We start from the raw sequence: 25,055 nt of genomic DNA, 5'->3' as shown, positions 1-25,055 counted from the left end.
ATTGAGAGGTTTATGGCTGTTCCCTTTACCAGTCCCCTGATTCCTCTAGTCCCTCACATATGCATTATATGACTACAGCAAACTGATTGACTTCAATAGCTTTATTTGCATTATTGTAGCACCTAGGAGTCCACATAATGGGCCCCTTGTGTTCGGTGCAGTGTACACAGAACATAAAAAGATTGTTCCCGCCCCAAAGATTTTACCAAAGGATCCGGGTCCACGAGTAGTGTGTGAAATATGCTCTTGTTAATAGCTTTGGGGCTGAACAATATACTGGACACATCTAATGCATCCTGGAGGAAAGAAAAGTATGTCGGTTGTCTGAATGTCTCCTAGGAAACTACTGCTGGGACCGGCACATTCCAGTAGCAATGAAGGAGTGTTAACCCCATGTGTAACTAATCTCTGCATCTACAGGCTTGGTTACTTGAGAACTGTCTGTTTAAATATTTCAGACCCCCAATACCTTTGCTGTGTGCACAAAGCACCGTGGGGTCCTGCTCCAAGCCATCAACGACAAAGATATGAACGACTGGTTATACGCCTTCAACCCTCTTCTTGCTGGCACAATACGGTAAGAGGCAGCTGTGTCTGAGTGAGCAGACACTGCAGAGCAGAGATGTGGTTAGTGTAATGTGGGCAGGCAGCCTGTCACATTGGTTAGCAGATTTGCTCTGAGGGGATGGGGGAGCCGATTCCAGTGAGCACTCAGTCTACTGGTGTGGAAAAAAAGCCAGCCCTAAAGCCTAAAAAGTGCAGTGGATGCTATCTGTTCACCAGCTTCTTACCAGACAAATCACATTTAAATATATGCAGGATGCTGTGTGCGATGTAGATATGAAGAGCTTAAAATGGCCTTTGGCCTCCTGGACTTTCTCCCTTTTTTACAAATATATTAGACTTTTCACTGCCTAGCTGCTGGTAGGTCTGGGCTGCTTCTCTGTTTGGCCAGGTTGTAGGGTGACACTGAAGAACTCTCCCTCCTCCTTCCCCTTGCTGGCTTTCTCCCAAGAGTTCCTGCATTCTAGCCCACACCAAAAGTGCCATCTTGTCAGCTGGGCTACAGAGGTTCCTGGCTCTCCCTGGAAGGCACAGTAACACAGTACTGCTAGATAAAACTCAGTCTTCATTTTACTAATAAGTTCATTGAAAACCCAACTGTGTTATCGGCATAGAGAGAGGAGCTCTTAAACTACAGTTCCTACTGATCCCATCTCCCTCACAAGGACACTGGGGCAGCAAGTACAGCATCCAAGTTATCACTGTTACATATTTTCCTTTGTAAAAAAATGCAAAATAAGCGTAGATCAAATAACATCAAGATGTGGCAAAAAAGAAGGTTGAAGAATGAGGCTCAGGAGGTAATGCCAAGCTAGCTAATCCTTTTTCCTTTTGTTTTGTGCAGGTCAAAACTGGCCCGAAGACGCACAGGCCTGCTGAAGTACTGAGTCCATGTGTCATTCTCATCTGTTCTAACTCGCCTTCTGATAGATAAAGTGTTACCTCTCATTTCTTTGTGTAATTCTTGATGGTTTCTCTTGTATGTAATCCTGTGGCTTAACTTCCCTTCCCTCCCCATCTCCTTCAGCACTTTTTCTAGCTATTCTAACCCTACCCCTTTTTCTTTTCATCTGTGTTGAGAATCCTATTAGTAGCATGTGGCCAAAACAAAAGGAAAAAACAAAAAAAGGATCCAGTGAATATTGCACGACTTTAAAAAGAAAAGTTACTTATTTTTTTGTTTTTTCCTTAAGACTATTGGTTTCCCATTCCAACTGACTCTTTGATGTCTGTACCACTGTCCTTGTTGTTATCTGTCTGAAATGCTTTAGGTTTTTCTTTCTTTTATGACTTTGCGGTAACCACAATGCTGCCCTCAGGACAAGATTCTTAGGCTAGGGAAAAATGGTTCCTTCTAAGCGTCTAAACGTGGCGTTACCCAGCGAGAAGCTGCCGCTGCTCTTGAGGCTTCCTTAGTCTTGCCTGTCATTTAACCCCCTGTGAGAGCTGACACATAAGATAAGTTAACCCATCCAGGTTGGACTTGAATCTCAGACCCCAGATATCCCGGAATTTGAGTTAATTCTGGAAATGGAGGTGTTGTTAGTGTTCAGCAGGTCAGAGCAAGGTCTGCTGCTGTCGAGACTGAGGGGAGGAGAACAGGAGCAGACCCTGAGTGATGTAGCAGCGGGCTGGAAGAAACTGCCCCATGGGCTCTTGCCATAGGGGTCTAGAGTGGCACTGTTTATTTATAAAGTTCCCCAAAACCTGAGCAGAGCAGAGCAGGTGGAGTTTGCGGTAACTCTGTGCAGGCAATGTGGCCGTGTCCCTCCTGATAGAGAGAGGAGGTTGTCACTGAAGCATTGGTTGAAAATCCTGAAATTCGAAGGGCTCAGCCTTTTCTTTGAGGTGATGCTAATGAAGGGAAGTGGAAAAATCCCTGTGTGGTAGTTCTCTGGAGCATATGCAGGAATTAACCAGAAGGCTGGGGAGATGCTTCCCTTTTCTCTCTACCTTTCTTTGGTCTCGAGAGTTATTGTATCAGTGACTTCCCTTCCCTGTCTGATTAGCTTTAAAACAGAAACGAGCGTGACCTGAAAAGCTACTCTGAAAAATGCATCTGGCATATACTCTTGGAGTACCTCTGAAATGGGGGCCTCCCTGCTCCCACCTTGTGCATCATACCCTCCTTTCTTCAATTCGAACGATATCCAATCTGATGATGGGAAAGTATCTTCTCTCCACTGTCTCCTTTTAAAACCTAGTGCTTGCAGCACTCTCCAGCCACTGAATGCGCCAGGATGGGAGGGAGCTTTGGCTTCTCTTTGGAAAAAAGATCACATCGCTGCTTGTATCACCACCACCTTCTCCTCCTCCTCCTCCTCCTCTTCTTCTTCATCTGCCTCCAACCCTTCCCCCTAAATCCTGTGGGCAGGAAGATAGTCCCTTCTGAAGAGAGACCAAGCAGACTCCTATTCCTGATCACCAATGTGTAACAAGTGCCTGTTGTAAGATCCCCCTGGACAGCAGCAGCAGCTATTGCTAATTTGATATAAGGTCTCTTAGACAAACCTTGACCCTCTGCCCCTTCAGGCCTTCCACCAAAGACACAGGAAGCTTCCTTTCTCTGGGAGGTGAATTTCCAGTTTAGGTTTCTTGGTCACTGCAGGGGAGTTATTTTTAGCATCCATCAAAACCCCTTCATTATACTTCAGCGGCTCACTCTGGGGAGTGGAATGCCGGGGGGAGGAGTGGGGTCAGGATGTACAGACCTCTCATTAAGTTTATAGCTCTTGGGAGTGGCAAAGGGGGTTTATTTCACTATCCTAGGCACATGCAAGAAAAAGTCCTCGGATCACTCCACCTCAGGAAGGTAGTTTTCATTTAGATCACTCCTTGACACCTAATCATGCCGCCCACTTGAGTTTCTGTGGCCAGAAGCATGAGGGGTTCTCAATAGAGCAACTTTATTTCAGCTTCATGCACTGCTTTGCTTCTGCCGCAAAGCGTAATGCATAGTGGGACCTCCTAAAAGCTTAGTTAAAAACGGAGCAGGAAGATGAAGTCTGATGCTTGCTAGGACATATCTTTATACCTTACATGATGGTAATCAAGCTGAGCTGTGAGCCACCTCTTCTCCTGCAGTCCCCTAACTCCTTCCAGAACAGGAATCTGCAATGGGGGAGTGTTATAAGGATCCAAGAGCATCACACAGAAAGCATTTGTTTGCGTTTGTTTGTTTGTAGCATTTTGTTCTTTAATTGTGTGACCCTAACACAGTGAGAATGTTCTTTGTTATGTAACAGACACAATATGCACTTCCAGTGTGTGCACAAACCAAGACTGCTAGAGCAGGAAGAGGCTCCCTGTGCTGGAGTTAAGCAGATTTCAAGACTGTTCTAAGAATGAACTAGAGGTTAATTTTAAGCACTAAGTCACTGCTGCTGCTGCCACCATCGGTAACGAAGGTGGTTCCTGTCTGAGAAGGGGAGGGATGGTGTTGATTAGATGGTGGTATTATGTGACGCACTGAGAACATTTTTTTTATTTTTTTTTAACTAGAACAAAACTAGTTAGCAAAGTCTTTGCTTTGGATAGGCCAGAAGCTGGAAAATTAGCTAAATTGTATTTATAAATATAGGTATTATATATAAACATGATTAAGGAACCCTCCTTAGGAAACAGGAGGTGGCAGATGGGTATCTTATTACCGCAGAACTGGAAATGTTACAAATGTGTTGCATAAATTTCACCCTCCTATATTTGAGAACTGCAGGCAGCTTCTGGTGGCCTGATCTGTATGTGGAACAAAGGTCACTGGAAGTGTAAAATTCTATTTTTAAGTTTCTACATTTCTTAAAGCCCCATAATCTGTAGAGAGTTCAGAGGAGGCAGTACCACCTTCCAGTCTGATGTAAGAGAGATGTTGAATCTCCTAGAGTCTCTCACTGGTAATGGAGCTCTGCTCTGGAATGGCAGTGTTCCTTGGTCCTTAAAGTAGGAAGTAGAAAAATATTTTTTTTAATTAATTTTAATTCATATTTTTGTACAGGCTTCCTGTTCTACCCCAAAGAGTTTAACATGGAAAAAATACAAGAGGCAGGGAAAACTGTCGCCCCTCCTGAAGTTTAAAAATCCAACTGAGCTGGTGTGCTGGTTTAGCTGCATGCAGGCTGCCCTGGAGTTAGCCAGCTCTTGGGACTTGCTGCTGGAAAGTGGGCACCATGCCATGGGCCAGCCAACCTTTTGAGCATGGACACTGATCCTAAAGGATGTCCCTTGGAAAAAGTTAAGATTGCAGGCACACCTCTAGTTTGGGTTTTTAATTTAATCAATTAATGGAAGGGAAGAAATTACCCAAAGGCCCATGAAAATATGACACTATTGTGTAAGTTCCACAAGCCATTTTATTTTAAAAAGAATTGATACTGTATTTTAGAGATGCACTTTAAGTTTTTAAAACAAAATCCTTTATCCTGGGATGCGGAAGAGAAGGGAGAGGATTTCCAAACCATTGGGAAGGTTTGTCATTCCTCTGTCGAAAATCTTTGACTGCTTGGTGAGGTGTTTCAAAGCAAAGACTTTACTTTCTGCTGCTTGTTATCTAATTTACAGGGATATTTAATTTTTTATGTAATGTATTGTATATTTATACATCTCTAATTGCACATTAGATAAGGAAGAGAGCATTATCCTGGGTATAGAACCCGCTGGTACTCTGCAATTAATATTGCCTATGCATCACTCTGGTACTTACGCTGCATCAGTTTGTGTTAGTTGTATTGTTCTGGATTTTTTTCTCTTTTGTTAAAGATGCAGTTGTTTACCTGCTACTTAAAAGAAGGATACTAATGCTGCTGCTCTTGGAAGGTTTGCAGAATGTATTTAAATGGGACTCTAACTTGTGTGTGTTGCATCTCTCCGTTGTAGCTGATTACCCCATATGTGGTCTGAACTGTACTGTACGTAGCAGGAATGTATTAATTTTGAGCTTCCTTGTTAAACAGAAACATCAGCTGTTCGAGAACAGAAATGAGAGTTTTGTTCAGAAGGCCATTTATGAGTTCTAAGTATTGGAGGCCTAAAAACAGTTTAACACTAAACAGATTACTTAACCTTGTGTCAATATTAGTTTTAAATTTGCTTCAATCAGTGAGAGAAGCTGTGCACTCCAACTTGTGGGTCTGGAGGGTTATAGGACCTCCTATTTTTAATGTTGCCAAATTAGTGGCCTGACCTGAGGTATTGAGCTACCCCTATCTCCTGTTGAAACCAAGGGTTGGGAACTGGGGAAGTTATGGATGCTTAGCACTTCTCAGGATGAGGCCTTAATTTTCACTCTGCTTGTTCAGAGCACATTCTCCATGTGCAGTCTGTTAATGTTCTTGACTTTGGACATTAGAAATGCTGTTGCACTGAAATACCTATTTTTTTAACTAATGTTTCCATCTCCCTATTCAAGTCCTCCACACATGGTAGACACTATAGCATAAGTAGCCTTCTTGAACAAATCTCTTTGCAAACTGATCTCATCCCAGCAAAGGAGTGCATCAGCAACACTGTACATTATTAATTTGATTTTCATTCTCATGTTTTATTTTGTAAATATATCTGATGTTTGGAGCTTGAGTATACAAAATGTAAATATAGTTCATGTATTTGTACTAATTCTGATCCATTTGCTGTATAGGCTTAGGTGTGCAATGCAGATATCTAACTGTGTATGGTAACCTTGCACCACAGAACTGTTAGTGAACGAGGTGAAACAATAAAGGTACAACCAGTGCATTAGCAGGCATTGTGTGCGCTGCTTTCTTCACTTACTATTTTTTACCATTAGTTTCTTGGCTTGATCCCTGAGAGCTGTTGAACTCTGATCTGAACAAGCTCATTCAGAGAGTACAGACATTCCTCTCTGCCTAATTCCGGGTGTTTGTCAGAGACCCTTCTCCAGCTTTTCTATCACCATTCCCCTCAAACACAATCAACTGGCAGTTCTAATTATTCAGTCACTTTCACTGTAAAAGCTGCTAACTATAGTAGGCCTGGTGGTGGTTGTCACAGGTGACTAGGAGCTCCTTAAACAGAGGCCACTGAAATTTGACCCTGAGGTTACTAGCTGTTTTAAACATGACTGCAGTACATGGACTTCCCCACAGGTCAAACTCCCAAGGCCCTGTCCGAGTAGGTGTAAAACCTTACAAAAATTCTGACTGTTCAAAACTGCAGTGAGGTCCTTAAAATATTACAGCTCCTGAAGTCCCACAAGTAGAGTTGCCAGGCATCCAGTTTTTGAGCGGAATGCCCCGTCAAAAAGGGACCCTGGCAGCTCTGGTCAGCACCATTGACCGGGCTGTTAAAGGTCCAGTCAGTGGTGCAGCGGGGCTAAGGTAGGCTCCTTACCTGCCCTGGCTCTGAGCAGCACCTTGGAAGCGGCCGACATATCTGCCCCCTAAGCACAGGGGTGATCAGGGAAGCTCTGCATGCTGCCCCCACCGGCAGGGCTGGGTCCGCAGCTCCTATTGGTGGGGAACGTGCAGGGGTGGGCACCATGCGGAGCTGCCTGGGCACACCTCCACTTAGAGCCTGGACATGCCGGCCGCTTCCTTTGGAGCAGCATGGAACCAGGGCAGGCAGGGAGCCTGCCTTACCTCAGGCAGCTCCCGGTCCATGGTGGAGCAGGGCTAAGTGCTGCCTGGCCAGAGCCCACACTCCGAGCCCCCTACCCAGGTTGGAGCCCCCTCCTGCATGTTTAACTTGCTCCTAAATCCCCTGTCCCAGGCTGGAACTCCCCTGCATCCAAACTCCCACCCAGAGCTCACACCCCCTCCTGCACCCCTACCCCAGACCTAAGCCCCTTCCTGCACTCTAAACCCCACAGCCCTGAGTCCCTGCCCACACCCCTCACTGGTGCCTGCACCCCAGCCCTGAGCCCTCTCCTACACTTCAAACCCCTTGGCCCTCAACCCTACGTTCCCCCATGCACCACAAACCCCTCCTCACCAGCTGCATCCCCCTATGCCCCGGTTGGAGCCCTCACCTCCCCCCATACCTCAAGTCCCAGCCGCGTCCCTTCCCATGCCCTTAGCTCCTTATTTCTAGCTCTACCCCGGAGGCTGCACCCCAACCCTGAGCCCACTCCCACACCCCAACCCCTTACCCAGTGAAAATGAGTGAGGGTGGGGAAAAGCCCGTGATAGAAGTGGGAGGCTGGAGGGAGGGATCTCAGAAGGGGGGGGCAAAGGTGTTTGGGTTTGTGCAATTAGAAAGATGGCAACCCTCTGGATTTAGCATTGATACCCACAGCCACGCTCTGGGGTTAGGCTGTGCCTCATTTTGCATGAGGGAGACCTGCCCAGCAGCCTGGACCCCCCGGCTACTGCCTGCCACCCCCCTTGCTGCAAGGCCTTGAAGGCGGACCCCGCCCCTCTAAAGGACGATGAGATCGGCGCTCGGCTGGGCCCGTCTGAGCCATCAGCCCACAGATGGGGCGGAACTAGGCGAGGACGAGCCCCTAAGTCCCGCCCTCCCGAGAGGCGGAAGCGGCTTGGGCCAATGGGAGCGGAGCTGGGCGAGTACAGCTGGCCCGGCCGCGCCGCTGCTTGCCCAGTCCCCTACCGGCCCAGCGAGGGGAGTCGCCGCCGCCGCCGCCGCCGCCGCCATGGCACAGTGAGTCCCGCGGGCGGTCCCAGGCCTGGCGCTGGAGCCGCCTGCCACCCAGGCGGGCGGGGGCGGGGGCGGGGGCGCTCGGTCCGGGGCAGTGCGTGGCCTCGACCTGAAGCGCGCTGGGCTGGCTGGGACCCGCGGCGGCGAGGCCCCGGCCCCTGGGAATGACCGGGCGGGCCGAGTACGAGGATGCCGTCCGTGCACGGTTGTTTTCCTGGCTGGCTCAGAAGTGGGGAACCGGATGGTTGAAGTTGGGGGGGGGGGTTGGGAGGTGCGTGTGCAGGAGGTTAGACCAGGTTAGTGGTTTTCAACTGTTTCGTTTGCAGACCCCTAAAAAACTCCAAACGGAGGTGCGGACCCCTTTGGGGTTGGACACAGTCGCAGACCCCCAGGGGTCCATGGATCACAGGTTGAAAACCACTGGACTAGGGGATCACAGACGGTCCCTTCTGGTCTTAAAGCCTGTGAGTCAGGGTTTTTTTCTTGGGGCTGAGAGGAGGCTCTCCCGTCTGCCCCGCACCCCCAGGAGACTGGAACCACCTTGCTCAAACTTTGACCCGAGCCTTGCGGGGCTCATTTTGCCCATCCCACGATGATGCACAGGGACTACTGACATGGGCCACTCTCGGATAGGATTGAGGGGGGTGACAGTGAAGAGTTCTGCTCAGCACTCTCAGATGAGAAGGCATCAGAATTCGATGAGAGCTGGATTGTTGCCTTCAGTGACTTCCTTAATGGCCCTCAAGCTGCATGCTAAAGCAATAGTCAGTTACTAATTCAGTTTGTCATCCTGCTGCATATGCAAATAGAGTCAGAAAATATGCGGATGCTTTGAAGCCTCTGGCTGAAATTCTCGTCAATTATTTCACTTTTCTTTTTTCTTATTGACTTAATAAGTTGAGAAACATTACTCACCAGAAAAGTGTTGCCAAATATATTGTCCTATTGATAACTCCTACTGGAAATTGTCAGGTTACAGATGGACTTGTACAGGGCAAAGGAATTCAAGAGCATGAACAGAAGGGGAAAAGACAGGTTGTGAATGTGCTGGGGCAATACACTCTCCTGTCTGACCTGTTCGGTATTTCAGGGTCCTGAGCTTGGAGACAAATGTCCTCCCTCGTTGATCTTTCTCTAGAATATACAGTACAGCCTTTAATTATCTGCCTCAGGGGTCGGGGGCAGGATGACTCCCAAAACAAATGGATAATCAGGTGAACCATCAAGCTGACGTGGAAGAGAAGATTCCTGGCAGAGTGAAGAGGGGACAGGGCAGACGTTATTCATATAAAGACTTCTACACAGAAGTCTCTCTTTGCATAAGGTAGCTCATCTCTTCCTTGCGGAGCTTGGGGAAGTTGGTGGCCCTGGTAGTTCCTCCCAACTTCTTTCTGCAGTGTCCTGTGCAGTAAACCATAGGACGTTGGGAAGAGAGGACATGATAACCAAGTGGCTCCATGAGCTGGATTTCTGCCAGTTGAAGTGGACTGCTTTGTCAGAGGCCTGAGGCAAAATTCAGGTGCTGCTGGGCGTGGAGCCCTGACCTTGTGAAAATGACATCGCTGGTATTGATTGCCCTGTCATCCTGAAACAGCCCCTTATGTCCCCATTAGCTCTCTTTAAATCAGTCTCCAGCACTACTTCATTCCCTCCTCCACCCCTGCTGGGGCACTGATACCAGTCTTGGAGCGCCGCCTTGGCACCTGTTGAAGATGCAGCAAAGTACAGAAATGCAAAGTGATGTCCAGATGTTGTGTCTGACACAGTGTCGTTGGTTGGGGCTGCACTGCCACAGTGTGAGCACTCCAGAGCTGTGTTGGGGTATTGTGCTGCTCACTCTGACTCCATTTGGCACAGTATCACCTCTTGCTCCTCCTTTCACCTCCCCTCTAGTTGCTGGTGGGGTATTTTCCTTCTCTCTTCCTTCCAGGGCTTGTTTGCCTTGATAGTTGGGACGGGATCCTGGCAGCTCAAGATCACTTGGTATGCACTGTGGAGAGCTCTGCTGTGTTCACCTCTCTACTGTCTCTGCCTAAGACCAGAATCTGTTAATCATGTGGGCTCACACTGTTTATATAGAGTCCTCTATAGCGCATGTAAGATCAGGGAGCATATATGTACGATCTCACCAGCACAGGTTCACTGAACAGTTCAGACCAAAATAGCCTGGTAGATCATGAAAGGATCATTGTTAATGACAGTTGGAATCTTTCTGATATTGGTGTGTTGTTGTTCTACTTTTCAGAGCTGACATTGCTTTGATTGGACTGGCTGTAATGGGTCAGAACCTGGTTTTAAACATGAATGACCATGGCTTTGTGGTGAGTGAAGGAATTTGGGGAATTATATGTCATTTCCAAGGGCTGAATCCCTAGTGTCCAAGAGCAGCAGGTGGGCATTTTAATTTGTGTGGGAGGTGGTGTACGTGAACAGTGTCCTGAGTTCAGATTCTTTCCCTTTTATCACAGCCTTTGTTGCTGCTCAAAAAGGAAGGGATTGGAAAAAAGGGCTGTACTCATCTGTGTCTAGCCAGGAATTGTGATCACATGTGGATTTGTTAGACATCAATTCATCCTTTGGGGGTTGCAATTGCACTTGGAACATCCTGTTAGCGATTGAACCTAATGGAAAGACATACAGAAAAGCTGCAAGAGTATCACTGACATGTGGCTTCTTGGAGGGCGGAAGCAGGAGAGAAGTGTATAATGCTGGAGCTAGCCGACTGTTGATTGATATGGACAACATCACATTTTTTGCTTTCCCAGGTTTGTGCGTTTAACAGGACGGTGTCCAAAGTGGATGCCTTTCTGGCCAATGAGGCCAAGGGAACCAAAGTGATTGGGGCTCACAGTCTACAGGAGATGGTCTCCAAGCTGAAAAAGCCACGTCGGATCATCTTGCTGGTGAAAGCTGGAAGTGCAGTGGATGACTTCATCAAAAGTCTGGTGAGGATAGTTTCCTTCCTAGCTGCTACTGGCCCCTTGTTCTTTGCTGCCGCCATGCCAGGTCCACCTTCCCATTGTTGCAGAGACAATCTCACAGGCTGCTAACTTGGCATTGCTTAAAGTCACTTGCATATGAGAACTCGTGGGGATTAAAATCAGTTAGAAGACTGCCTTAAAATAAAGGTTTGGTTGTTAGAACTTTACAGACACTAATTACGCCCAAGTAGATAAGGTGATGTCTCTGATTTATAGATGGGGAAAACACACACACACAACCCTCCCCTTGTTTTAGCCTTTGGATTCTGTTGTTGAGGAGCCCAGTCTAGTGATGAGCCCTTAATAAATCTGGCCCCTAAAAGGAGGGTTGCTTGTGATTAAGGCAATACCATCCGGAACAGGTTCTGATGAGTTCACTCTGACCTTTCGGGGATCTCAGCTGCAGGTCAGTTCTAAGTTTTTCCTATATGGACCAAATAATAATGCTGATTGATTTTATTTTTTCTTTTCTGGTTGCAGGTGCCATTGCTGGAAGCTGGAGACATCATAATTGATGGAGGGAATTCAGAGTACAGGGACACCACGGTAAGCCTGATGCTGCCTTCTAGACCCCTTCCTCTTGGTGAATGGGCTGAGAATGCCCTGACAGTGTTTCTTTCCTCCCAGAAATGGGTGAACCAGAACTGCTGTATACATGGATGTCTTTTAGTCTCCTGTTTGGGGGGAACCACACCAAATTCTGTCTGCAGTGGAGCCCCCTTACTGACAAACCTGTTAAAGAACTATGTTAGAGTTGCTAGATCCTTATTGTAGGACCAGACCTGTGACAGGTGTATGTTTGTGTCCAGAAATATTGCAATAAAAACACTGGCCTCATTAGAATAAAGCCCCTTTGAAAATGCATCTGTTCTAATCTCTGGAAGCCAGGATGCTTATAGCAGAACTATTGCCTGAGAGGAACACGAGGTCATAGAATATATGCTAATGGGCAATATTGGTGTCATTCCACTGACCATGTATCCCATGAGCATGGAAATGGTACAGGAATAATTCACTTGGATAAAACTGCCGTGTGCCAAGAGATGTTTTTTTTTTCATAGATTCATAGATACTAAGGTCAGAAGGGACCATTATGATCATCTAGTCTGACCTTCTGCACAACGCAGGCCACAGAATCTCACCCACCCACTCCTGCGAAAAATCTCACCTATGTCTGAGCTATTGAAGTCCTCAAATCGTGGTTTAAAGACTTCAATGAGCAGAGAGTCCTCCAGCAGGTGACCCATGCCCCGTGCTACAGAGGAAGGCGAAAAACCTCCAGGGCCTCTTCCAATCTGCCCTGGAGGAAAATTCCTTCCCGACCCCAGATATGGCGATCAGCTAAACCCTGAGCATATGGGCAAGATTCACCAGCTGGATACTACAGAAAATTCTTTCCTGGGTAACTCGGATCCCACCCCATCTAACATCCTATCACAGGCCATTAGGCCTATTTACCATGAATATTTAAAGATTAATTCATTACCAAAATCATGTTATCCCATCATACCATCTCCTCCATAAACTTATCGAGTTTAATCTTAAAGCCAGATAGATCTTTTGCCCCCACTGCTTCCCTTGGAAGGCTATTCCAAAACTTCACTCCTCTGATGGTTAGAAACCTTCGTCTAATTTCAAGTCTAAACTTCCTGATGGCCAGTTTATAGCCATTTGTTCTTGTGTCCACATTGGTACTGAGCTTAAATAATTCCTCTCCCTCTCCGGTATTTATCCCTCTGATATATTTATAGAGAGCAATCATATCTCCCCTCAACCTTCTTTTAGTTAGGCTAAACAAGCCAAGCTCCTTGAGTCTCCTTTCATAAGACAAGTTTTCCATTCCTCGGATCATCCTACTAGCCCTTCTCTGTACCTGTTCCAGTTTGAATTCATCCTTCTTAAACATGGGAGACCTGAACTGCACACAGTATTCCAGGTGAGGTCTCACCAGTGCCTTGTATAAAGGTACTAAAACCTCCTTATCCCTACTGGAAATACCTCTCCTGATGCATCCCAAGACTGCATTAGCTTTTTTCACGGCGATATCACATTGGGAGCTCATTGTCATCCTATGATCAACCAATACTCCAAGGTCCTTCTCCTCCTCTGTTACTTCTAATTGATGCATCCCCAGCTTATAACTACAATTCTTGTTATTAATCCCTAAATGCATAACCTTACACTTCTCACTATTAAATTTCATCCTATTACTATTACTCCAGTTTACAAGGTCATCCAGATCCTCCTGTATGATATCCTGCTCCTTCTCTAAATTGGCAATACCTCCCAGCTTTGTATTATCCGCAAACTTTATTAACACACTCCCACTTTTGGTGCTGAGGTCAGTAATAAAAAGATTAAATAAGATTGGTCCCAAAACTGATCCTTGAGGAACTCCACTGGTAACCTCCCTCCAGCCTGACAGTTCACCTTTCAGTAGGACCCGTTGTAGTCTCCCCTTTAACCAATTCCTTATCCACCTTTCAATGTTCATATTGATCCCCATCTTTTCCAATTTAATTAATAATTCCCCATGTGGCACGGTATCAAACGCCTTACTGAAATCTAGGTAAATTAGATGCACTGCGTTTTCTTTGTCTAAAAAATCTGTTACTTTCTCAAAGAAGGAGATCATGTTGGTTTGGCACTATCCACCTTTCGTAAAACCATGTTGTATTTTGTCCCATTTATCATTGACTTCAATGTCCTTAACTACTTTCTCCTTCAGAATTTTTTCCAAGACCTTGCATACTACAAATGTTAAACTAACAGGCCTGCTAGTTACCCGGATCACTTTTTTTCCCTTTCTTAAAAATAGGAACTGTGTTAGCAATTCTCCAATCATACGGTACAACTCCTGAGTTTACAGATTCATTAAAAATTCTTGCTAATGGGCTTGCAATTTCGGGCTTATCTTCTCTTTGCAAGGACCCATGTCAGTGGGGGAGCAAGGGGAAGTTTCCTAATGTTCAAAGTGCAGCCTGTGTGTATGTTCCTCTTTGATTCCATATATTGCCACGACCAAAGCAGAACTGAAAAAACTATTTTTGGGCCCAGATGGTGCCATCTCTGTCTTGGCTCTATCCTGACCCCATGAGTGTTTGAAGTAAAATGCAGGATTCCCCCTCCTCTGTTTCAGAAAAGCTTTTGTTGAATACTGTTTCTCTCTCTCCCATTCAGAGACGTTGTAAAGAACTCCAGGAAAAGGGCATCTTGTTCGTAGGAAGTGGTGTTAGTGGGGGAGAGGAGGGTGCCAGGTACGGACCCTCACTCATGCCAGGAGGAGACAAAGAGGCTTGGTAAGTATCAGCCCTCCCATTCCCACCAGCTCCTCTTGTAGACTGGTCATGTAGTAACAAAGTCGTCTCTGGATGTTGGGAGCAGAGGGTACTGGTGAGGGTGGGATGTGTCTATATCAAGAGAAAATTGATGTTTCTTGGGGGCTCAGGACTTCTTAGCCCAGCTGAGGTCACAGGCAGTCTTGGCTGTTCATGGCAGTCCAGGCTCACCCAGTTTTCTTCTCAGTAGTGTGCAGGTGGAGGTACCAACTTTTCAGGGGAGAAGAGAACGGGGAACCTGACCAGATATACCAGAGACCTTTATTTGACTCTTTTGGGACTCCGTGCCAGCTGAGAAATTGCTAGTTATAACATGGGCAGCAACAGGAGCTGCTGCAGTGACTCATAGCTCAAAGGAGGCTTAGTTTGCTCTTCAGTGTCTCTGAACTGTTAATAGGATGCATGAATTCTTGCACACAAACATGGCTCTCGATCCAGCTCCTTCTCCCACCCCCATGTCCCTGGAAGGGACGGTGCAACAGTGACCGTGGTGATTTTTTTCCTGTGTGTCTGGAGAGAGATTTTTTCTGGGCCTATTCTTGGCTCAAGGAAAAGACAGCTTTAGAAACTGAAAAGTTCTGTCGCTTCACACCAGCTTTACCTCTTAGATCAGCTTGTTCCAACTTGATGGTGCCAAGTGGGCAACTACAAGAGTAATCTCTGCTTTTCTTTTCATCTTAAACACGTGGATAAAGGCTGCTTGTTTCTTCCATCCCCACCTAGAATTCTATCCTCCTCTCTTCCTGCACCCCGTTCTATGTTCATGCTCCTCTCAGGTGGCTCCTTTCGCCCACTTCTGACTCAGTGTTCTTTTATACCATATCATCTGCTTGGCACAACCTCCCAGTTAACATTCATTAAGCCTCCTCCTTCTCTCCTTCCAAATTAGCTAAGACTGATGATGTGGTTAATATGTAGGGCTGCAAGCCAGAGAATCTGGGTTCTGTTCAGGCTCTTCCACTGACTCGCTATATGACCTTGGGCGTGACATTTAATCTTTCTCTGCCTCAGCTTCCCCATCTGAAAAATGGAGGGGATAATAGTTGTCACCTTTGTGAAGTGCATTGACGGCCTCCTCTACAAGGTGCTGTATAAATGCACAGCTTGTGCGGTTTGCTATTTCCTGCATAGAGTGGCTAATCCTTGAGGCATTTTGCCTTTATCTTGGTTTTGATGGAGATGTCTGGTAGCCAAGTCCTCTCTCCCCATTTGGCCTGGGGGTGAGTTACAGTGGCAGTACGACATCGATAAATTTTCTCTTGTAATGTTTGTGTCCAGCTGCTGAGTTATATCATTCCTCTCCATAGGCCTCACATCAAGAAGATATTTCAAAGCATCGCTGCTAAAGTGAACACTGGGGAACCCTGTTGTGACTGGGCAAGTACTGACAGACATTGATAGACCTTGGAATATGATTAGATCCATCGCTTGGTTGTTTAGGCCACTGAAATCTCTGTGTGCATGCGCGTGTCACAAATGCTACAAATGTATTCTTTAACAAAGCAGGGCTGCTTTTTGCATTGATCCTTCAGTCTGCTGCACCCAGTACAGAATTTCTGTTGTGTGGTACTTCACCCTTCCCATGCTTTCTGTCCACATGGACCCATGTCCACAGCAGTGAAGCCACTATCACAGATATTTCCCTTTTTAACAGTCTCAGCAGAGACCAAAGAAGGACTTGGTTGTAGAGAATGAACTCCCCTCTCATCCCAGGTGGGGCACATTGCTGGGGCAATGTGAGGGAAGCTGCTATGCAGTGTCTACACACAAACAGCGGTTTGGTGTGTCCAGGGTGCCTTTCCCCAGTACTAAACTCACAAAGCCGTACTAAGCAAAGGGAAACTATGGGCAGGTATTTAGTAGCGGTGGCAGCAGTGTGTCTGAAGGCATCCTGTGATGTCTCTTTGGTAGGTAGGAGAAGAAGGTGCTGGGCACTTTGTGAAGATGGTGCACAATGGGATTGAATATGGAGACATGCAGCTGATCTGTGAGGCCTACCACCTGATGAAGGATGTACTGGGAATGGAACATGATGAGATGGCAACGGTGAGCCGCAGCCTGCCCCCTTCTCCCCCCCCCCATCTATTTCACCTCTGCCCTGAGACCTAGCAGGTGACTGCTCTGCTTTGAAGGCAGTTAGTTATATCATTCCTCTCCATAGGCCATGTGCTCCATGGAGCACAGCTAATGTCTGTAGTAGAATCCTCTATCAAATCATCTGCTAGGGCCAGTGGGGAAATGTGCATGGGCACCAACTGAGGTAGGTCCTAAACCTTGAACACTTTTAGACCATTGCCTCAGATCTTTCATTCCCCATGTGCCTCCTGCCCTGGGAAAGAATCTGTCTTGGTCGGATCTGAAGTGTTTCCACTTGTTGCTCCCTTGTTCCTTGACTTGGGCTGAAGAAGCTAATGAACCTCTTCCATATGAGCCAATAATGTAGGTCACAGAGATCCCTTAAAGCAGGATAGGATTCAATAGTGTGGATAGATAATCCTTATAGAGACCTGATTAATCTTGGGATGAGCCATAAATAGTCAAAGTGCCAAGAGTATGGTGTCATGGAATGAGGCGTTTCCACTCCCCATATGGCTCTTGTAGTATCAGGCCAGAATATGTCTGTATGTTTCTGTTTGGAGATGGCTGCTTTGCAGCTCCATGCACCTACGGTACCTCTGACATGGGGACATGCTAGTTCCTCTTCTGAGCTGTTGAGAAGATGCCTGGCAAATGGGCTAAGATCGTCAGTGGGTTTGAAGGGGTGCCAGTAATTTGAGCTCGGGTAAGTATCCCTCTTGGAATCCCATTGTTGGTTTCTCCATCAAGGTGTTCGGAGAATGGAATAAGACAGAGCTGGACTCTTTCCTGATTGAAATCACAGCCAACATCCTCAAGTTCAGGGACTCTGATGGCAAACACCTGCTCCCAAAGATCAAGGACAGCGCAGGTCAAAAAGGCACTGGGAAGTGGACAGCCATCTCAGCCCTGGAATATGGAGTTCCTGTCACGCTCATCGGTAACTGACTTGTCAATCTGACTGATATCACTGTCTCTTGTTCTACCGGTCTAACAGCATGTTAGCCATGAAACGCTTCACAGTAGAGGGGATAAGCCCATGATGAAGGTGCTTCTGTCTCTGTTATCCCTGGTCTAACAGTTAAGGCCTTTTTGCCCTTTGACAGTACTGCTCCCTGCTTTTTGCTTATCTTCTATGGGAATTCTCCCTAATCATCTGTCCCACTTGTACAGTCAACACCTCTTTGCCCCCATCATGGTATTTGGTAGTTCCTTAGCTGGTGGTGACCCAATGCCAGACCAAGACGCGAGAGAGGGTTTTTAATATTTACTACTTTAGTTTGGTTCAGCCCTGTTCTCAGTAATCTATCCTCCCCTGGTGCCCGATGCTGAGTCAAATCACAGCCTTGAAAATGTGTGGAATAAGAAACTCCTATTTCTGCTATAGTTTTATAAGAACTTGCATCTTCCTGAAGATGTAGGAATTATTTTTCCACCATCCCTGTACCTTTCTCCTCCCCCATTTCCATGTGATAGTTTTAGCAGAGCTCGAGTGACACAGTGTCGATCTGACTAGATAGGGACACTTAGGCCTTATCCGCACTGTGGCTTGAACAGCACTAACCCCCCCAGCTGTCTTTGAAAATGGATTTTGAGCATTTATCTGTAAGAAGCATAGTTGCTATCTATGTTCCAACATGATGGTTGTTTGCATGGTTTCTCTATGCAATGTGAACAGATTTTTTTTTTAAACTGCTTTGGTTAGCTTATGGTCTGACCCAAAGCCCATTGAAGTCAGTGGGAATCTTTTCATTGACTTCAGTAGGCTTTGGGTCAGGCCCCTAAAGTGTGCCTGAAAAGTAGCCACCCACATAATTACCCACCTACCACTGATTGTTGTCTCTAGCATAGTTTCTGAACATAGCTGTGAAATTACAGGTGTGTTAGGGGTAGACACCCAAACTATGTTACAGATGTGTTTAAATTCATGGTACAAGCTCTAGTGTGGACTTTAACTTCGGGAAGTTCCATCTGTTGTCAGAGTTTGCTTTATTTTTCCTGCTCTTTTTCCCACCTCTTCTCTCCCCTGTAGTTTTGCTAAGCCCCCTTGTTTTAGAAGATAAATTGTATTGATCACTCCCTCTGTGGCCAGCTGAATCCAGTTTATTGGAGAAGCTTGGCTGCACTGCAACAAAAAACATTTTTACAAAGTAGGGCTGAGGCTGCCATTTGCTGAATAATTTAAATATTATACCAGAGCTTTAAATCTCTCAGAGCTTTGTTTACTTTTAAATTGTTGTGTCCTCCATTTGGTTGGTAAAGTTCCCTTGCTTGGGCTCCTTCTTTTGCAAGGATCAAGGGTGGAGGCATTTCCCAAGTATAATTCTGTGCTGCAGAAGTGGCTTATGGAGTTAGTGCCTCACAACCCCTGTGCAAATACTGGAAATTCTTAGTGCAGTTGCTACATCTTTCTCCTTGCATCAGGGTGACTTGCAACTTCCTCCCTGCAATAGCAGAGTCATGCTCCCTCCACAATAAAGCAGAAGGAAACGGGTTGGGCAAGAATGAAAAGGAGTGGTTTGTTCTGATTATGATAAAGTATAATGACCTATGACTGGGAAGTCCTGTGTAAACCTATGACTCATTCACAGGTGTATGAAAGAAAGACTTTTTAATAACCGGAGATTCATTGTAAAGGAAGAAGGAAAGTCTTGTATGCTTTCATATTTCTGTCAGTCCCCTGAAAGGTGACCTCAAATGCTAAAAAGTAAAGGAAACTGTTTAAATTCCCAGTTCTTTCCCTGAATATCTGTACAGTCTTAAATTAAAATGAATACACTTTAAAATAACATATCTGTGAGTTAGTTTTGCCTTTACTTATCTGCCAGGACAAGAATTCAGGGTTTTGGCTTCCATGCAAGAGTTGATGATATTGCTTGCTTCTACAGCTCTCCAAGGAATGCAGCTCCCTACCTTGCTTAGTGATGTGTACAAATCTTGCATGGGCCCCTGACTGCCAGAACTAAGTTCTTAACAGATAAAAATTTTCACTTCCCCTATGAAGTCGATTTATTTGTAATGTTTGTCTACAGCATTTTTGTGTGTGCTGAGGTTTCCTAGAAAAGCATCTCCAATTAATGTGCATCATACTTGGTATTTGTGTAAATGCTTCTCAGCTTCAAAGCACTGTGCAAGTATTTATTTAGTTTCCTAAGCCCACCTCTCCCTAAGATATACTGTGATACAAAATTGTCTGTATTTTATGGATGAAGGAAACAGAGACCAAAAGATTGAAGTTCCTTTCACAAATAAGGAAACATTGATTATTTTTGTCCAGGACTCTTGTCATATAGTAGATGCTTTATGTTGTTTTAAGAAGTATGTCAGGCAAAGCAATGCTGCCCAAAACTGCTCTAGCCCAGTGGCTGTGTTTCTGGCTGATATTCTGATAATTCATCCAAAAACCTAAGTCAATGGTTGGAAGCCACCTTTCTTTCGTTAGACTCTCTAGATCTCAGAGTGTGGGCTATTCCTCACTTAATCCCTTTCTCTCCTCCTCCACCCCTCACTTTCTGCTAGTTTTAGATTCTCCCTTCTCCATTTCTGATGATCCTCTATTGAATATGAGTTCTCTGACTAGATTAGATTGTGGAGACTCAGCCCCACACTGTGAGTCAGCTGTCATGGGGTGCTCAATAAAAGGTCCTCTTCCTGTAGACAGAGGAAATTCCCTTTGGTGTGGCCAATGGGAGTCCTCTGCCATTCCTAAACCTGACCTTCCTTGCATGGCAGTGTGGCTTGCTGCTGTCATCCCATCTCTATAAACACCTGTCCCCATGCCTTGGCTCTGCATGCAGTAGGCTAGAAAGGCCTCATTGTTTGGCTTGTGCTTGCTAAATGTCTTCTCTTTCCTTCTCTGAGTAAAGGTGAGGCTGTCTTTGCACGGTGCTTGTCTTCCCTCAAGGATGAGAGGGTACAGGCCAGCAAACGGTTGGATGGGCCCAAAATGACTCAGTTCAGTGGGAACAAGAAGGCATTTCTGGAAGATATTCGGAAGGTGAGTCAGGGCTTCTAGACAGAGCTCTGCATTAGAACTGCGGGGACAAAGTGAGCTTGTATGCTGTGAGTCCGGGACTCTGAATGGGACATGTGTTGGCTGTGCTCTTGTGCTGTCCTTGTTTCCAGCCATTAGAGCCTGCCCTGGACCGCCTCCTGTCATGCCCATTTCTCTCGGTGTGTGCCAACTGAGATGCAATAAAATATGGTTAATGGGGAACTTGTTCATGGACCAGAGAAAGATCCCAGTTGGGATGAAGGGTGATACAGGCACAAGACTGGGAACCAGTTGCTATTCCTAGTCAAGTCACTAACTCAATGTGTGACCTTGGGCAATTCACATCACCTTTCTGTGTCTCCATTTCCCTCTCTGTGCAATGGAGATGGTATTTCACTTTCTGTCCATTGGAGAGGCTACATTTATTAACACTTAGAAAGCACATTGAACTTCTCAGATGGAATGTGCTAGAGAAGTGCCAAAAATTTATTATTGTAGGAAAATCTGCCTGGCAAAAGGCTTGGGGAATAAAAGGAGACAAAGAGATGTATGTGTGTGTTCCTGTGCATGATCCAGATTAAGTGAAGAGTGCTTACTTGCTCTTTTAGCAGTCTCCCTTTCTGTGGTACCCATACAGTCTGGAGAAAACTACTGGAATAGATGCACCAAAAAAAAAAGAAAAACAAGCAAAACCATAACCCTGACTAAAACTAAGTAGAATTTGACTGTATCTTTTTCTTCATGTTCAAGTAATAGATGAGGGTAGCACCAACGCAAGAAAATGGTGATATTTTGATGTTAGTTGTCCGAACTGCATAGGGGAGAGATTTAGTACCTCTCAGTACCTATTGACCTGGATCAACTATATTCTTTTGAAGTGTGAGATTGAAAAGGCTTTGACCATCAGAGATAGTAGTTAGGAGCGTTTGGAATTCAGTAAGTGGGTTTCTTACATATAACTAGAGTGTTGCCCCTGAGATGGACCTTGGTGTGACTTGTGTGCTCTGCTTGTGAGTCAGATTCTAAAGTTCTTCTTTCAGAGTTTGTGGGCTGCTTCCCTAAATATGATTTGTCTCTCTCTAGGCACTCTATGCCTCCAAGATTATCTCCTACGCTCAAGGCTTCATGCTGCTGAGACAGGCAGCCAAAGAATTTGGCTGGACAATTAACTATGGTGGCATTGCATTGATGTGGAGGGGAGGCTGCATCATCAGAAGGTAAGAGAGCAATTGGGGCAGGGAATGCTGACCAGAGAGCAGTTTGGTTTGCCTTGTGCTGGACTGGCCCACTCAGAGATCTCTGTGGAAGATCTCCTATATTTTATCTGCTAATACTGGGATGCTGCTGCCTATGTCAACACTGGAGCTCATGCAACCTGATATCAAGTTTATATGTTACTCCGCCACTGCTGATCTTTTCATTTTTTCACTTTGTCATTTTCCCCTAGGTGTTGGTGTTTGGAATCTGTTGATTGGCTGAGTTCTGTAAACACTGTGCCTTACTGGCTGCCTGTCAAATCCCAGCCCTTAGCCCTTTGGATTCTAGGCAATTCACAGCTCCCACCACTGATACCTAATTCCAGCTTTGTGTCTGTCCTGTTTAGTGCATTCCTGGGGAAGATCAGAGATGCTTTTGACCGAAACCCCGATCTCCAGAACCTGCTATTGGATGACTTCTTTAAGAAGGCTGTGGAGGACTGTCAGGTGTGTGTCTGAAGAAGGGAGAGCACAAAGGCAACAATTTACAAACAGTACATGCCCCAAAACACCCCTTCTGCAGTGTGGTTAGGTCCAAGAAGAGAGAGGGCAGAGAAAAACGTCTCTAAAATATCTTTTATATAACACCCTTAATCCCAAAGAGCTTTAAAGTAATCCTAAAGCGCTTCGGGATTGCATGTGTGTGTGTGAATACAATGTATGCATCTAGGAATCACTCATCCACCATTGAAATGCAGCATCTCCATGGTGGGACATGCCAGCTGTTTAGCACTACTACTGTGTACAGCGAAGAACAGGAAGTGAAACATAATCATAACCAGTTGAAACTGCACCATCGTAACCGTGGTGAGGCAAAATGTAATTATCCAAATTAGAATTTGGTCTGGACACCAAAGTTAACACCCACACTTTTGTAAAAATACCCACATGAAGTCAAGACCTTTCATTTCCATCTCATCAGAAAGATGGAGGTATTATGTCTAAATAAAGGAAAAAAGGGAGAGAGTTTGACTGTAATGGGTAAAGTACTACCCTATAATTTTGGCATCCAAATGAATCAAGAGCTGAACGGAACTCTTCCTAGACTATAGGATTTGGAGGTGATGATGTACTGCAAGGGTAACTCTTCCTAGACTTGCCATAGTGTCAAATGTAACACACACCTCCTTGAGTGTCACAAAGTATTAATATGATCTCCCCAGAAGTAATATACAGGCAAACAAATGTTCAGTTCTTTGCCCTTAATTCACATTAATTCATCCTCAGCTACCATGACTCATCAGTTTCTAAAATGTAATTTACTGACATCCATTCAACCAGTTGCTCATCCTGGCAGTTCTATTAGTAGCAACCATAAACTCTTAAGTTTGCCACTCCATTTTCATGTGAAATCATCAGACAGGAGTGCAGTAGTTCGGAAGAACTGTGGTCCTAGAAACTATTATTTTTTTCTTCTTTCTTTTGACTAACAAGGTGAAACCTCATTCTCATCACTGACCATGCCTTTTGCCTTGGAAGGGGCCTGCTGTGCAGAGTTTGGATTACAATTTTGTAGCTAAAAAATTCTGCTGTTAGTGTATGCAGTAGCATAGTATCAGCAATGTACTAGGCTCTCAGTTCACTAGACCTAGGACTGTCCAAATAAAGTGTTCTGATCTGGGCAGGAGACAAGTCCAGTTAGAACTATAAACAGTGTCTGTATGGCCAATTGAGTCATTTTATTATGACTTAATTCCATTCACTAAAGCTGAGTATCCTATGCATGTTACTAAATCAGATTTAACTTTCAGACAAAAGATTGTCCACATACCATTCTGAAGCGATGTACTAGTCTCTTATGTCCTTGGGGAGTCATTGTGCTCTTTTTCATTAGGATTACTGAAAACGCCTTATTTGCTCAGTGTTCTGCTTATTATATTCTTCTCTTTGGAATTTGTTCTCCCTGCATATGTAAAAGAGCAGAGTTCCTGCCTGAGTTTTAGATCTGATTGTGTATACAGTATAGGGTACTGCTTTTATTGTGTGTGTCTTGTTTAATTCTGTCTTGCTGGACAGCACTCTGGACTGCTTTTGTTTATGAATACTGATTGGAAAATCTGCTCACTTGATCCAGGGTGGTGATTGCCAATAGGAACATGCCATTAGACTAGAGAACAGTAACCTCTGCTGTAGTCCTGAATGCTGCTGGCTAAGTAGTCTGTTTCCTTCTTTCTCTTTATTCTCCATCAGGACTCCTGGCGACGTGTGATCAGCACTGGAGTCCAGATTGGCATCCCTATGCCCTGCTTCACTACGGCACTTTCCTTTTATGATGGGTATAGGCATGAGATGCTGCCAGCTAACCTGATTCAGGTAAGCACCCAAGACGCCACATTGAGACCTGTGAGGCTGAAATTTAAGCCCAAGGAAGAAAAAAACCAAAACAGCACATCAGTGTGTGAAGGATCACCTGCCAAAAGCCTTTCTTCCATATTGCCACCTCTTCTATGCGTTATTCCTGGGTTCAGACCCTATAATCTTAAATTACCTCACACTTCGATAGCAATAAAATGTTGTGCAGTCAGGTTACTTCTCTCCTTCCCCCCACCCCTTATCCTGCTTGTGTTCTCCAGTCTGAATCTGCTTTCCTGAAGGTTTTGCTATCGTATAACAGATTACACGTACACATTCTAGACATGTTCACTTTGTAAGATTTGCCCCAAATCTCATATATTTCTTTTAAAATGGGTGTCACTCAGACACCATGGCAATGGACTTGGTTTGAGAACCTAAATAGATACCTACATACAGAGGTGGGATGTAAGGTGCAATATCTCGGTGATGTTGGTATTTGATTGTGGTGTTCCTGTGTGTTTCATCATCTAGGCACAGCGTGATTACTTTGGTGCTCATACCTATGAACTGTTATCGAAACCAGGGGAATTCATCCATACTAACTGGACAGGTCATGGAGGAAATGTGTCCTCTTCATCCTACAATGCCTAGTGGAAATATTTCATCTGGAAGCCAAGATACTGTAGATCTGAGACATTCCTCTTGATGGCAACACTTTGCTTATACTGCATTTGGCTAGAGTTTGTCTGGGTACTTTTATAATAACTTGTATGTATGTGTCTTATAAGAAAGGCAAATAAACTCACTTATAAATGTATTGTGGGGTGTTTTCTTCTCTTCCTGCTTTCCCCTCTCTCAAGTCAGATGGCCAGAAACACATACTGGTTCATGGAACACATTTAATTCCCCATTCATATTTTGTATTCTTATTGTTCACAAGCCTTAA

The 25,055-nt window shown here is 45.2% G+C and overlaps 2 protein-coding genes across 11 annotated transcripts in view; both read left to right on the top strand.

Moving 5' to 3' along the window:
- KIF1B (kinesin family member 1B) overlaps window positions 1-6,297 on the top strand; it is a 150,054-nt gene extending 143,757 nt beyond the window's left edge. For all 10 annotated transcript variants that reach the window (XM_073316479.1, XM_073316474.1, XM_073316470.1 and 7 more), the window contains 2 exons: window positions 459-577; window positions 1,409-6,297. In XM_073316479.1, the coding sequence (XP_073172580.1) occupies window positions 459-577; window positions 1,409-1,451 (162 nt within the window). In that variant the 3' untranslated portion in view covers window positions 1,452-6,297. The remainder of the gene's footprint in view (window positions 1-458; window positions 578-1,408) is intronic.
- Window positions 6,298-8,054: 1,757 nt separating this feature from the next.
- PGD (phosphogluconate dehydrogenase) lies at window positions 8,055-24,926 on the top strand. Its single transcript, XM_073316481.1, has 13 exons — window positions 8,055-8,172; window positions 10,415-10,490; window positions 10,935-11,114; window positions 11,631-11,696; window positions 14,331-14,449; window positions 15,796-15,865; window positions 16,400-16,534; window positions 17,315-17,504; window positions 20,431-20,561; window positions 21,642-21,775; window positions 22,162-22,261; window positions 24,005-24,127; window positions 24,641-24,926. The coding sequence occupies exons 1-13, from the start codon at window positions 8,165-8,167 to the stop codon at window positions 24,758-24,760; spliced, it is 1,452 nt and encodes a 483-aa protein (XP_073172582.1). The 5' UTR covers window positions 8,055-8,164; the 3' UTR covers window positions 24,761-24,926.
- Window positions 24,927-25,055: the final 129 nt, after the last annotated feature.

This window comes from Lepidochelys kempii, chromosome 18, assembly GCF_965140265.1.
Source record: "Lepidochelys kempii isolate rLepKem1 chromosome 18, rLepKem1.hap2, whole genome shotgun sequence".
NCBI classification, from domain to species: domain Eukaryota; kingdom Metazoa; phylum Chordata; order Testudines; family Cheloniidae; genus Lepidochelys; species Lepidochelys kempii.
Note: the sequence above shows the minus strand (reverse complement) of the source record. Positions and strands in the feature narration are given on the sequence as shown.